We start from the raw sequence: 14,556 nt of genomic DNA, 5'->3' as shown, positions 1-14,556 counted from the left end.
CGGCGATCGGACAACCCGACCGGGGCCGACGGTCTGGCAGATGGACGACCGACTGCGGGAACAGGACACGATAATTTGGATGCCCGGGCAAGCTAAAAACATGGGCAGCATAAGCGGCCAGCAAACGTTGGCGTCTGAACCGCAGTGGAGGTATACCTGCCTCCACTAGGACGCTGTCCACAGGGCTGGTGCGGAAAGCACCAGTGGCAAGGCGTATCCCGCTGTGGAGATTTGGGTCCAGCACCCGCAACGCAGATGGGGATGCTGAGCCATAAGCTAGGCACCCATAATCCAGGCGAGACTGGATTAACGCCTGGTAGAGCCGCAACAGGGTGGATCGGTCGGCGCCCCAGCGGGTGTGGCTCAAACAACGCAGGGCGTTGAGATGCCGCCAACACGCTTGTTTAAGCTGCCGGATATGAGGCAGCCAAGTCAACCGGGCATCAAAAAGGACACCCAAAAACCTGTGGGTCTCCACCACAGCTAGAAGTTCGTCGGCAAGATAAAGCCGCGGCTCAGGATGGACCGTTCGGCGCCGGCAGAAATGCATAACGCGGGTCTTGGCTGCCGTAAACTGAAAACCACGCGCTACAGCCCAAGACTGCGCCTTGCGGATTGCGCCCTGTAGCTGACGTTCAGCTGCTGCAATGCTAATAGAACTATAGTAAAGACAGAAGTCGTCAGCATACAGGGAAGCGGAGACAGAATTTCCCACTGCCGCAGCGAGACCGTTTATTGCAATTAAAAACAGGCAGACACTGAGGACAGAGCCCTGGGGTACCCCGTTCTCCTGGACGAGGGAGGAACTATACGAGGCCGCGACTTGCATGCGGAAGGTACGATACGACAGAAAATTTCTGATAAAGATCGGCAGAGGGCCCCGAAGACCCCATCCATGAAGCGTAGAAAGGATGTGATGACGCCATGTCGTATCGTACGCCTTCCGCATGTCGAAAAAGACAGCGACCAGGTGCTGACGGCGGGCAAAGGCTGTACGGATGGCCGACTCAAGGCTCACCAGATTGTCGGTGGCGGAGCGGCCTTTACGGAACCCACCCTGAGACGGAGCCAGAAGGCCCCGAGACTCCAGCACCCAATTTAAGCGCCGGCTCACCATCCGTTCAAGCAACTTGCAAAGAACGTTGGTGAGACTAATGGGACGGTAGCTGTCCACCTCCAGAGGGTTATTTCCAGGTTTCAAAATGGGGATGACAATACTTTCCCGCCATTGCGACGGAAACTCACCCTCGACCCAGAGACGGTTGTAAAGGTCGAGGAGGCGTCGCTTGCAGTCCACTGAAAGGTGTTTCAGCATCTGACAGTGGATGCGATCTGGCCCGGGAGCAGTATCAGGGCAAGCGGCAAGGGCACTCTGAAATTCCCACTCACTGAATGGAGCGTTGTAGGATTCAGAAGCGTTGGTGCGAAAAGAAAGGCTCCGACGTTCCATCCGCTCTTTAATGGAGCGGAAGGCCTGGGGGTAATTCGCAGAAGCGGAACTCATAGCAAAATGCTCTGCTAAGCGGTTTGCAATGACGTCGGAGTCAGTACAAACTGCTCCATGCAGTGAGAGCGCAGGGACGCTGGCAGGGGTCCGATAGCCGAAGACCCGTCGAATCTTGGCCCAGACCTGCGATGGAGTGACATGGAGGCCAATGGTGGACACATACCGCTCCCAGCAGTCCTCCTTGCCTTGGCGGATAAGGAGGCGGGCCCGCGCACGCAGCCGTTTGAAGGCAATAAGGTGGTCCATGGAGGGATGTCGCTTGTGACGCTGGAGCGCCCGCCGGCGATCTTTAATCGCTTCAGCGATCTCAGGCGACCACCAAGGCACAGCCCTCCGCCGAGGGGACCCAGAAGAACGGGGAATGGCAGACTCTGCGGCAGTGACGATGCCGGCGGTGACCGATGTAACCACCGCATCAGTTGAGAGAGGCTCAATAGCGGCAGTGGAGGAGAACAAGTCCCAGTCAGCCTTATTCATAGCCCATCTGCTAGGGCGCCCAGAAGAGTGACGCTGTGGTAGTGACAGAAAAATCGGAAAGTGGTCACTACCACACAGGTCGTCATGCACACTCCAGTGGACAGATGGTAAGAGGCTAGGGCTACAGATTGAAAGGTCAATGGCGGAGTAGGTGCCATGCGCCACACTGAAGTGTGTGGAGGCACCATCATTCAAAATCGAGAGATCGAGCTGCGACAATAAATGCTCAACGGTGGCGCCTCGACCTGTTGCCACTGACCCACCCCACAGAGGGTTATGGGCGTTAAAGTCGCCCAGTAATAAGAAAGGTGGCGGCAATTGGGCTATCAGCGCAGCCAGGACATGCTGCGCGACATCACCCTCCGGTGGAAGGTAAAGACTGCAGACGGTAAGAGCCTGCGGCGTCCACACCCTAACAGCGACAGCCTCTAAAGCTGTTTGTAGAGGGACAGACTCGCTGTGAAGAGAGTTAAGGACATAGATGCAGACGCCACCAGACACTCTTTCATAAGCTGCTCGGTTCTTATAATAACCCCGATAGCCACGGAGGGTGGGGGTGCGCATTGCTGGAAACCAAGTTTCCTGCAGAGCAATGCAGAGGAAAGGGTGAAGGCTGATAAGTTGGCGGAGCTCAGCTAGATGGTGGAAGAAACCGCTGCAGTTCCACTGGAGGATGGTTTTGTCCATGGCTGAGAAAGGCGTGCCGGGACTGGGACGGCAGATTACGCCGCTGGGTCACCTGCTGCCTCCGATTGAGCACCCGTGCTAGTGCTATTGCTATTCACGGCGTCTGAGGGACCGGCGAGATCGAGGTCCTCAGCGGACGCCAGAATCTCCACCTCGTCCCCAGACGCAGAGCTAGAAGGTTGCGATGGGGTGGCTACCACCGCGCGTTCCTTGGGCTTAGAGCTGCTCTTCTTTGATTTCTCACGCTGCTCCTTGGGTTTAACTGGCTGGGAGGGCTTCACCGATTCAGTCTCCGGGACTGAGGAGGATCGGGAAGCCCTTCGACCTGCAGATTGTGGGCACTTACGCCACTGTCGATCGTCAGCCTTCCCGCCGGTGGAAACCTGGGAAGGGAGGGACCCAAGGGACCCCTTGCGAGCATGAGAAGCCGAAGAAGTTGGACACTTCTCCGGCTTAGAAGCGGGGACCAACGTCCCCGATGGGGGGGATGGTGTTGCTCCTGAGGTAGGTGGCACAGGAGCAACCCGGTGGGTAGAGCCCCCCACTGGCAAGGGGGCAGGAGGAGTTGTACCACTCGTCGATCCGGCCGGAAGGCGTGAAACTGATGGGGCTAGCACAGGTGGTGTAGCAGCGGCGTAGGAAGTTGTCATTCGCACAGGATGTAATCGGTCGTATTTCCGTTTGGCCTCAGTATAAGTCAGTCGGTCCAGGGTCTTATATTCCATGATTTTGCGCTCTTTCTGGAATATTCTGCAGTCTGGCGAGCAAGGTGAATGGTGCTCCCCGCAGTTGACGCAGATGGGAGGCGGGGCACATGGAGTATCGGGATGAGATGGGCGTCCGCAATCTCGACATGTGAGGCTGGAAGTGCAGCGGGAAGACATATGGCCGAACTTCCAGCACTTGAAGCACCGCATCGGGGGAGGGATATAGGGCTTGACGTCACATCGGTAGACCATCACCTTGACCTTTTCCGGTAACGTATCACCCTCGAAGGCCAAGATGAAGGCACCGGTAGCAACCTGATTGTCCCTCGGACCCCGATGAACGCGCCGGACGAAATGAACACCTCTACGTTCTAAGTTGGCGCGCAGCTCGTCATCAGACTGCAAAAGGAGGTCCCTATGGAAAATAACACCCTGGACCATATTTAAACTCTTATGTGGAGTAATAGTAACGTTAACATCCCCCAACTTGTCACAAGCAAGTAACCTGCGTGACTGGGCGGAGGATGCCGTTTGTATCAGTACTGAGCCAGAGCGCATTTTAGACAAGCCCTCCACCTCCCCAAACTTGTCCTCTAAATGCTCGACGAAGAACTGAGGCTTTGTGGAGAGAAAAGACTCCCCATCAGCTCTCGTGCAAACTAAGAATCGGGGCAAATAACTGTTACCTCCATCCTGGGACTTACGCTCTTCCCACGGCGTGGCCAGGGAGGGGAACATTTTCGGATCGTACTTCTGAGCATTAAATTGAGCCCGAGAACGCTTAGAGACTGCTGGCGGCTGGCCGCCAGCGAGAGATGATGTACCACGCTTCATTGCGGGTCATCCGCCCTGATGCCACCTACTCCGACCAAGGGCCCTCCCCACGGGCGCCACCCAGCCACAGCAAAGGCCACCTGGCAGGATGGCCGTTGCCGGGAGTCCTGATACCCCAGGAGGATAGGCATCTACTCCTTGGCATACGTGGGGAGTTAATGGCGCAGGCATCAGTAGAGCGATCCCTGTGTTGTCAGGGGGCTACAACCAAGAGGGTACATGGCGGCCCCACCACAACGGACTGGCTACCGTGCTGGATCTTAGGTGCAAAAATGGCCAAGGTCGTCGTCGCAGTTAAAAGAAACACTGCAGAGTGCAGTGTGGTAATCGCCCAAGAGATCAAAAACGAGCGGGACACCATTGCAACGACGAGAAAGACGGCTAAAGGTCTAATTGCACGACGGATACAGTGCACCATGTAAGGCGCCCTTCCCCAATTGGCTCGCTCTTCGGAATAATTTAGAAAGATGGAGGTCAAACCCGAGAGGGGACCATCACATAAGGCCAAAACATGTGAGACTCCTTTTAGTCGCCTCTTACGACAGGCAGGAATACCGCGGGCCTATTCTAACCCCTGAACCCGCAGGGGGGGCTGCTTCTGAGAAGTGTACTAACAAGAAATTACTCGACTGATACTCTTAGGAATGTACCTAATCTATTTTATGTATGTACTAACAAACCCAGCAATGCTTCACAATTGCTAAATATGTAAGAGAATTGCTTGTAAGTATTAATCTCTTCCTCTTATCTTTATTAACCCCCCCCCCTGCCCCCCCCCTCACTCACTCACTCTTCATTCCCTTCTTCTCCTGCTCTGTCTCCTCTCCCACCCAACCTTGAGCCATCTTTATTGCTATTGCAGATGAACCCTCCTTTGGGAATTGCAGTTGCTTAAAATGAATTGCTAAATAGTTGGAATCCTACTGCCTAATCAGTGACATGGTTTTAATCTGTCAATGGGTAAGATTACAAAGTTTCAACTTATCTGTTTCTGAAACAAGTAAGACAGTTTAACAATTAACTGGCAAAGGTACACAAGCTCTCCGGTCTCATGTGTTCGTATCTTCTACTTGCAACAAGAAGCTTTTCCTTCAGCATGAGACTAAAAGAAACACACTGTTGTCATAGTTTAATTCCACCCAAGCAGCATCATAAGGAAAGGACTACTACCGAACAGATGTCACAGAGGATGTGTATCAATAGCATGCTTAATTTATTCAGCTACCACTTACACAACTAGCTCATGTCCAGCACTGGAGTTCCTGCTGCTACTCCGCTATGATGTAGTAAAATCTCTAAGGTTGGCGAGTGATTGCTGAGTGAACTATTTGAGTGAAGACTTCTGATTTTTGCCAGTTTCTGCCAACTGATGAATGGAGTAAAGCCGTTTGAGCTAGAGTGCTTGAAATTATTGAATAAAATAAGAGAAATGGGAAACAAATCTCATGTAAAGCACACAATTTCATCTCACTTTAATTTTGTGTCGGGACAATCTTAAATGAGATTCCCGTGTTTCATTTCGAGAAAAAAGCAGCTGATTTTTGTGTCAAATATAGCAGAAACAATGATACAGCTGAGGTAGCAAAAGAGCAGCTTTTAAATTCCAGCAGGAAGGGCTCATGAGGAGTACTGGCACAACTTCTCATTGATCTCCCCCCCCCCCCCCCCTCCCCCCCCCAACCTGAAGAAGTGACTGTAGCATCTTCTGAATGTACTTTCAGCAGATTAAAGATGACTAGAAAAGCTACTTAAGATCCAGTATAGGTGATGCAGATAGTCAAAATCAGCTATCTTGTCAATAGAAAATAACACAGCTGCTCAATATGATTTGAATAAAATAATCAATGATTTTGCTTCACTCAAAGCAAGGCAATGAAAAGTATAACAAAAACAAGCCTTTGAAAGGAATGTGCTCTCAACATTTAAATACAACCATTTTCTTTTATTTCCAATCAATAATTTATGTGCTATTAATAATTTGTGAAAAGCAAATAAAATATGTCTGTTATACATTACACTAAAATCTATGTACAGTAAACATAAATTTTATTTTACTTTCTCCTCATTTTTAGAACACTGGTACAATTTGTAATTTACTGTATATGCTGCAGTAATACAAGTAAAGTGTTCTGTACAATAGTTTTCATCTAAACAGCTCATTCATGTAGTATTATCCCATAATGCTCCAGTTTTGTTAAACTTACCTCACAAATTACAAAATTGCCCAATTTTGTGCAGAGGGAATTGAATACAGGAGGAAGTGAGGTTGCAGTTTTGACAGTTCTACCAGGGGCACAGGGATCATGTCAGTACCGTTTTGGTATGGACCACTTGAGTGCAAAAAAATGGACCCTTCCCAATATTTGCTTCTTGTAGCTGATACAGAGATCTTTCAGGGAAACTAGTCCTGGAATGTTTATTTATCCATCATCTGTTAGCAGATTTCTCTACTTCTAAAAAATGAATCATTGTGGACCATATACATCCAGCAGCTGGAGAAGGGTGTCTCATATTCCATGTACCAATGATCCCAACTGATTTACCCAGTCCTTCAATTACCATTAAGGTTTATTTTGCAAATAACAATAAACAAGGCTTGAGGTCTGAGATGGTAAAAGGAGGGAGAGGAAATGGACAGAGAGAAGGGAAGGATATGATGGACAGAGGGGTGAAGGACGAGGAAATAGACAAAGAGAGGGGACAGGAGGAGATGGGCAGAGAGAAGGATGGGGGGGGGGGGGGAGAGTTTAGGACATTTATCCGATTACAATACATATCTAACAATTGTAAAGCATTATGGAGGTTGCTAGTGGAACGTATTTACAAATAAATTTCTTGCAATGAAAATTTATTGTGTGCACTTGGCCCAGTTTTGCTCAAAATCTCAGCATCTGTACAATCAGTCAGAACTCTTTTCCATAATGGCAAACACTGAATGGCAAATGTCCCTTAACTGCAATGGTAATTATATTCTAACAAATACAATGTTTCAATGAATGTTACATGTGTTATTTGTAACAAAGAAGATTTTGCATGTTTATTTTTCTCAAAAGCCAGAATATGGACATGGTTTGTTTTCCTCAAGCATCCACTGGCGGGGGTGGGGGTGGGGGTGGGGGGGTGGGGGGGGGGGCACATGACTGATTTCAGGAACCACTTTAACGATCTATTACTGAAAAGTTAAAAACACACTTTAGTTTCAACATTAACATAAACTGAAACTCACAGACGAGCATTGAAATACTCTGACAAATTATAGAAGGAATGGCTAATATGGCAGGGTCACCTAGTCACTACATTTCTGAATATCTGCGGATTATCTGTTTCTTGTCCAATGTCTGTCAGCACCTGTTTCAGACTTTCGCAATAGAATATAAAGCTTCAGTCTGAACCCTAGACAGGTGGTCTAGTATGGTAGTCTAGTATGGCAATTATTACTTTTGGTGTTGTGGTTGTGAACTGCACAGTTCATCCTAAATTCACTCTCATTTTTAATCACAAACCCCATCAGAATGTAAATGTATTGGCACTCCAAGTTTAAGATACCAGAAAACAAAGTAGAGGCTTCTACAAGGTGTTTGATTATTAATTTTCTTACAGCACACTTCAGTGAATGAATACTTTTTGGTTCCAAGAAAGATTTCTAAGCATAAAGCAAGAAGAACTGAGATTTTTGGTCAACTTGTCACTTTGTTAATAACCTCAGGTTATTATCCACCCAGATGTCAATGACTTTCAGCAACTGAGCCTCATCCAGCGCATGCCAATTGATCTCTTCTTCTAGCACCTGTAAGCCACTTTTATTTGTTTGGAAATGTGAAGATTTGTATGAGTAAGAGTTAAAACTATTTGCTGTGAATCATTTGTATGCCTGTTCTGTTGTTCTCCTGGCTGCATCTTGGATGGGTGTGTGGCTCCATCTTGAATGGGTGTGTTTGAGCCCTCTATCAGTGGGACTAAACTTGTGTCATCAGCAAGAGTCCTTCAACAGCCCTGCCAAATCATTATCTATGCCATGAACAGGGGTCACCCAACCATCATACCTTGGAGGACACCATATCAAATATTTTCATACTCTGAATTTAGTTTATTTCTTGTGATACCATTTGTTAACCACCCTCTGTTTTCTACTGTTAATATATGATTTGACCCACATGTAGGGAATGCCTTTAAAATCATAATATTTTAGTTCACCCTCCACCTAACTATAATGCCGTGGCTGTCACAACTTCTGAAATATGTAACTTGAGATATCTAGACCTGCAAAAAAAAAAAACAATGTAATCAGGAGCAACAGAAAACACTAATGGTTAATCTTTAAATAGCATTGTTTGCATCCTACACTGTATCTCAAAACTCTGGCTTTTATCATTACGCTTATTTTTAAGAGACATGGAGACCAAGAATTAATATTATACTACGCAGAACAAGAACAACATAAGAAATCAAATGGAATACTCATGAAAAGAGCACAGCAAACCAAATGGGTGGAAACATTGCTGCTAAAATTCTACTAAATAATATTTACTCACCCAATATTTCCCCAGGTCCTCAATCTTCCCTCTGTAACGTTGTGAATATGGTAACACCTGTGGGTGGCCTTCTCTCAGCACCTTGTGAAGCACATGACAGAACTTCCATGCAACAATACGACTATCCTGCAAAGGCAGTCTAAGCACACATGCCCAGAAAGTTGCTCCACCTTTTTCTTGAAATGTTCCAATAATTGTGCCTGACATACGTTAAGGTCTACATGTTTTAGAAAATTATTGTTTTCAAGTTTGGATCATCTTTACCTGACAGACATTTATTTAGCCATGATGTTTCTCAATTTCACTGATTAGGTAAATATAATTTTATGCAATCAGTGGAAGGAAATTTAATTATGACTAGCAAAAAAAATGTATAACAACAAAGTTGGCCTTTGTCACAAGCTGAAATCTTTTAATTATGAGCTAAACAGCTATCTCATTGAATCTGCAATGCAGTCCACGGATCATGAAATCTTTAGCAGCACCCAACTCTTGCCAGATACGGCAGTTAGTGACTTCTGCTTACAACAAGCACGTTACAAGTGATGCATTATTGGTATTCACTTGTTGTGTTTGAACTAAAACAAAAGAAAACAACTGTTTTCTTGGTCATTGTCAATGAGGATAAATTAAACACTTTTGCCAAGGGTAGTTTATTATGTACAATATGGTAGGTTGGTGAGGACTAATGCAAATCTTTCTGACAATTTGTAAATTACGTCATCTATTGCAGAACTCTAAAGCTTCCACTTACAAGTACTTGAAAAATGTGGATGCCATCCTCATGTAAAGCTTGCCACCTTGTGGTGCATCTGACAATTCTGCTGAGGACAAAGAATTTTTCTCATCTTTGTATGCTGGTGAATTATTTTCACACACAACTAAATCATTTCATAAGCCTTAAAAATTGTTAATACAGAAATGCAAAATTTGAGTAATAGCACCAGTCTCAACTTGGCTTTAGTGAACTTAACAACCATCTTTTCTCTCCATCCAGCAGTATCACTGTATGGCTAACATAGGATCCACATGCACAGAAAATGAAGAACATCACTGTATGCTGTATATGCGAGCACTCTCAGCTGTAGATTTTCAAGTCAGACACACAAACTGTATGTATGTGTTGTATCACTGAAGACCCAGTAATTGCGATATTTTATAAATGACTTGCCGATTACAAAACAACCAAAGTCACATTCAGAAACCTTTAAGGAAAGTGAGAGAAACAATATAAGTAGCCTACTACATAAATTATTAGAATAAGGTGAAACTTAACCTTAAGTAGCACTCAACAGGTTTAGTGTCAACATCTCACACGTACATGCTAACCCACTTGCATTGCAAAAAACTTTTTATGCCTTGGATTTAGGTTGTTTTTGCAATCAATGAATTTGATCAAAACAAATTTCAAAAATACCAAAACAAATTAACTACTTTTATCTAGAATACAATACACTGTGCTTATGTTTATTGCAGAGCTGTAATACAACACATTTGAATGCTTTTGCTGATTAAACTGTTTACAAAAGGAAAAAACAAGGAACAAAACTAAATAGTATTTAATGTTTATAGTAGAGAAGTTCACCTAATGTTTCTTGCATATTTGCTGTAGGTCAAGTTAATATTTCATCCATAAGGATGGCATACTTTCACTGTCAGGAACAAATAGTACACATTGTTTAATGTCTTCCATTTTCTTCACACCAATAGGCACTTTTGTATCCTTTTAACACTTATCTGGCAACTGTGGCTGCTTCTTTTGGTCAAATTTCAAGGAGAAGTTACTGGTCTGAAGCGCATTAATGAATTATTGCTTCCATAACTCCTGGAATTGATGATTTATAACAGAAATGATGAAACTTTGAAATATTTAGTGGCACCTCATCAGCCCTTTGAGTATCTCTTTTCGACATTTCAATAGAAATGCTAGCCATCTTATAAATTGGTGGCCACCACGTCTTGAAGTCTACTATTTCACCTCCATCCACCAATTGCATGATGAAATTTACAGTCACTATAAGCTCCATTAATTCATGGATTATGTACATTCTCTCTACTTTCTTGAAAGCTCTCTTTATTACCCCAAATATCCTATCACATGGCAGGAATGAATGACTGCGGATAAGGTAAAAACGTTCAATCTTCCCAGATCGATCTAACTCCACAAGAGCCAAATGCAGGCGCATCATTGTGTTGTGTTTGTTCTGCCCCGAGCAGTTATCAGAAAACAGAAGTTTTTCACTTCCTGGGCTATATGGTCTTTGATGTAGTTCAATAGAAAAATACATACTTCGTTGGATCTTTTCTTTACATTCCCTTCGAGACAGAGATAAAAAGAGAGATTACCTTGTATGCAGATTATGTGTACAAAATACTGCAACAGTCAGCTGGCGAAAGAAGAACAGCTCCTGCACCGGGACACGAGGAAGTTCAATATTTTCGTGTAGTCTAAACCACAAGCAGTAGGTCTAGGATTAGTCTCCAACGGTCTTTTCCCATCTTGCAGAGCATCATGAAACCACCTTGGATCTTCACTCGTAGACAATCTTCTCGGCTACTGTTGCTCGTTTTGCTACCTCATTTTGTTTTTTTGACTTAATCTTTAACGTCAACTCTTCGCAGGTGCAGCAAGTGTCTAACTTTCGGTCTTCGGCAAGCAAGTGAAAAGTTTTCACGAAAAACATTATAGTAGTATTTCAATGGCGAGATTGTTTGCCAATAAAAAGTTGGTGCATTTTTTTCACAAACAGTTCACAGTCAACGTAGTGCATAGTGCGGCTACCATAATGACTTTCCTTAATGGGGAACAATCTGATGTTATCTGTAATTTTGACAATTTCCTCTGACGGCATAGCATTAACAGTATTGACACTCTTACATTTCCCTCTTCTGTCTTTCGGTGTCTGTCCACTACACAGTAGTTTGTGAATACTTTTAACTCTAGCATGAGTTGTTGCACAAATAGGCCTACTTAGAAAATCTTTTCTATATGGCTCAAATCGTTTGTCTCCAACGAGGACACAGTAGCTAAAAGATTTTTCACGCCTGCACCCTTTCTCACTTCTTCGGCGGTGTTTTTTTAACATCACTAGACATGACCAGTCCTTGCATAGAAAGGTACTGGTCATCCTTGCATTCCATGTGCAGAAAATGTCGACACTTGCGGACACACATTTTTCGGAATTGCTTTGCCTCTTTAACGAATTTTGGCTTTCTTCACAATATTTCCTTGATATTCTTAAGAATGTTTCACCCTTTTCTTCTCGTAACTGCTGGTACACGCCACTCCCTCCATTTTCACAAGAATACTAAAACCAACAATGCCAATTTCTTCCGAACCGACCGCACTTAACGGTAGTGCGAACAGTTGAGAAGAAAAATAGGACAGAGTATTAAATATTTCTTCAATGCTAATAATGTAAATATTCCACTTGGATTAAAGTTTTTAAGGGCTTAAATTACTGAAGTGTTGAACAGAAAGATCGCTAATGCCTACTGATATTTCATGTCTTATACAGTTGTGCATTTTGCCACTGGCTGGGTGGATGGGGCATAGTTTACAAAAGGGACAACCACAGATCTGGGAATCTTGGAGGAAGAACGGTGGTCGAAGAATGTAGTAAGATCTGGCAAGAATTTATATATGTGTGGTGTCTGTTCTTCTGGACATGCCCAAAACAACAGACACCTATCATGATCCTGCAGCCGTGTATACTCGTATACCGTATGTAATAAATGAAATAATTTCTGACTTGGTTACAATTGGGCATGGAAATAATTTCAGTGGGACAAGCGAAAATTTGTGCTGGACAGTTACTTGAACCCCGATTTCCCGCTTCTCACCAAAGTCACTTTGATCGCCTTTACTATCTGGACGCGACTCCTGTCTGAACCAAATTCCTATCTTGTCGCACACTACAGACATGGCGCCTCGATCGTACTCATTGCTGACTGGAGCCCCACAAGAGCTCGGGGGAGAGTGTGTATTCGCACTCATGAGATCTTATGACCGTCAAGCCATACATACCTATGGTGCCTGTTCTTTCGAGCATCGCCTGACAGCCAGAACGCCTTTTCATTGCAAATTCACACACTCCTGAACTCTTGCCGGACTAAGGCAAATGCTGGCGAGCAACTGCTATGACGGACCGAGGGCACTGTGTCAGTAGTGTGCGACAAAACGGGAATTTGAATCAGACAGTCGTTATGTACAGATTGCCTAGGCAGTCAAGGCGACTATTAGCGAGAAGTAGGAAATCTGGGTTCGACTCCCAGTCCAGCAGAAATTTCCACTTATCGCCACTGAAATTATTTCAATGCCTAATTGCGATCGAAACAAAAATTATTGCATTTCAACTAACAAAAATGTTGTGAATGTGAGAGGGGGAGCGACAACGTATGACGGTAGGGGTGGTGTGGAAAGGGTATTGGGGACGCATGACATCAATTCAGGCTTGAGTACGGAAAGTTTTCGCTCTTACACATGGAGAAAAAAAAGAGAGGTGGGGGATGGCGCTATAACCTTTCACTGTACGTTGTTATGAAGCCAGAGTGGGCAGGGCCTGACGCCGTCTTAAATAGCCCAAAACATTTGCAGACTAATGTTTGTGATTGCTTCTTGCTCATTATTTCTGTTGTGTGCACGCAGCAGCTGTTTTAAATGCTAAAAATTACAGAGTATACATGAATAACAGAATGTAAGGAAGGCAATTTCGAATGTTTTTCTGTTGTTGAATGCGTATTTCCTCTTTTAATACGACACATTTGGCCTCATTAATGTAACTTTTTTCCGTTGATATATTTCGAAAAGCCACGAAGAAACGGATGTGATGTGAAAAGGATGCTTTCGTAGCGCATTTTATTCCTCTTTTACTATATCTGCAACGATAACAAATGAAGCTGGAACTCCGAAAGCAATGCTTGTATGGGGAAAAAAAACCATAACTATTACCTACGTGGTCTTTGCTAACCCATAAACGTGTGCAATAAGGATAGAAGCGAGGCCTGCAATCTTATCTTTTGCATGTCACTGAAATGTCAAATAGAACTGCATACTGGTATACTTCCATGCAGAGCAGAGTTCTTGTTTCATTAGATTGTCAGTGCATTAGTCTCAATGTAGTTTACCTCTGTCTGTGCTATGTACAACCTTAATGTGGCATAGTGAATGTCATTTCTTTTCTTCTGGTGCTTTAATTATGGTCATCATTGTTCATACGGATGTGTAGTGGGTCATTTACAACAAACTTCATAAGGGAATTACTATAAAGTTCTTCGGCAAAACCTTCTTCGGAAAAAGAAGCAAAGCACAGATAAACATTCATACAGTCATACCCACGAAAGCTCAACATACATGACCACTGTCTCCGACTGTTCTAGCAAGAATCTTTTCTTGTGGGAGAGGAAATGTGAACAATGCATAATTGTCGACGGGAGGAATGAAAGGCATGAATGAGAGCCTACCCCCAGCAATCAGAGCCGTTATGTAGCCGTAGCCGTCTGTTTTCCGGAGGCGTCATCGTTGATACAGTGCGCTCGGATGTCCTAGTACTTGCGATTTGAAAGTCAATGAGAAACACAGGAAAGAAGAGAAAAAATGGAGTCTTGAGTAAAGTTAAGGCAAGGCCAAAATCAAAAGACAGAAATAAAACCACTACCATAAAAGTAAACAGCGCACCATAATTGATGTAAACAAAAGAAAATATTGCTTGAACGCCTCCACTTATGTATAAAGTATGATTCCTTTAAACTTAAGATTTCGATCGGATACATTAGTACACTCTGAAACAACGCAAGCTGGAATTTTCGATGA

General features: G+C 44.5%; 1 protein-coding gene across 4 annotated transcripts in view; it reads right to left on the bottom strand.

Moving 5' to 3' along the window:
• The window catches only part of LOC126167666 (huntingtin-interacting protein 1), a 537,667-nt gene that overhangs the window by 101,825 nt on the left and 421,286 nt on the right, over positions 1-14,556 (bottom strand). For all 4 annotated transcript variants that reach the window (XR_007535451.1, XR_007535452.1, XR_007535453.1 and 1 more), the window contains exon 3: positions 8,745-8,944. Coding sequence is in view for 1 of the 4 variants with exons in the window: in XM_049920493.1 (XP_049776450.1) it covers positions 8,745-8,944 (200 nt within the window). In the remaining 3 variants the exon portion in view is untranslated. The remainder of the gene's footprint in view (positions 1-8,744; positions 8,945-14,556) is intronic.

This window comes from Schistocerca cancellata, chromosome 1 (assembly GCF_023864275.1).
Source record: "Schistocerca cancellata isolate TAMUIC-IGC-003103 chromosome 1, iqSchCanc2.1, whole genome shotgun sequence".
NCBI lineage: Eukaryota > Metazoa > Arthropoda > Insecta > Orthoptera > Acrididae > Schistocerca > Schistocerca cancellata.
This window is presented reverse-complemented; position numbering and strand designations above follow the sequence as displayed.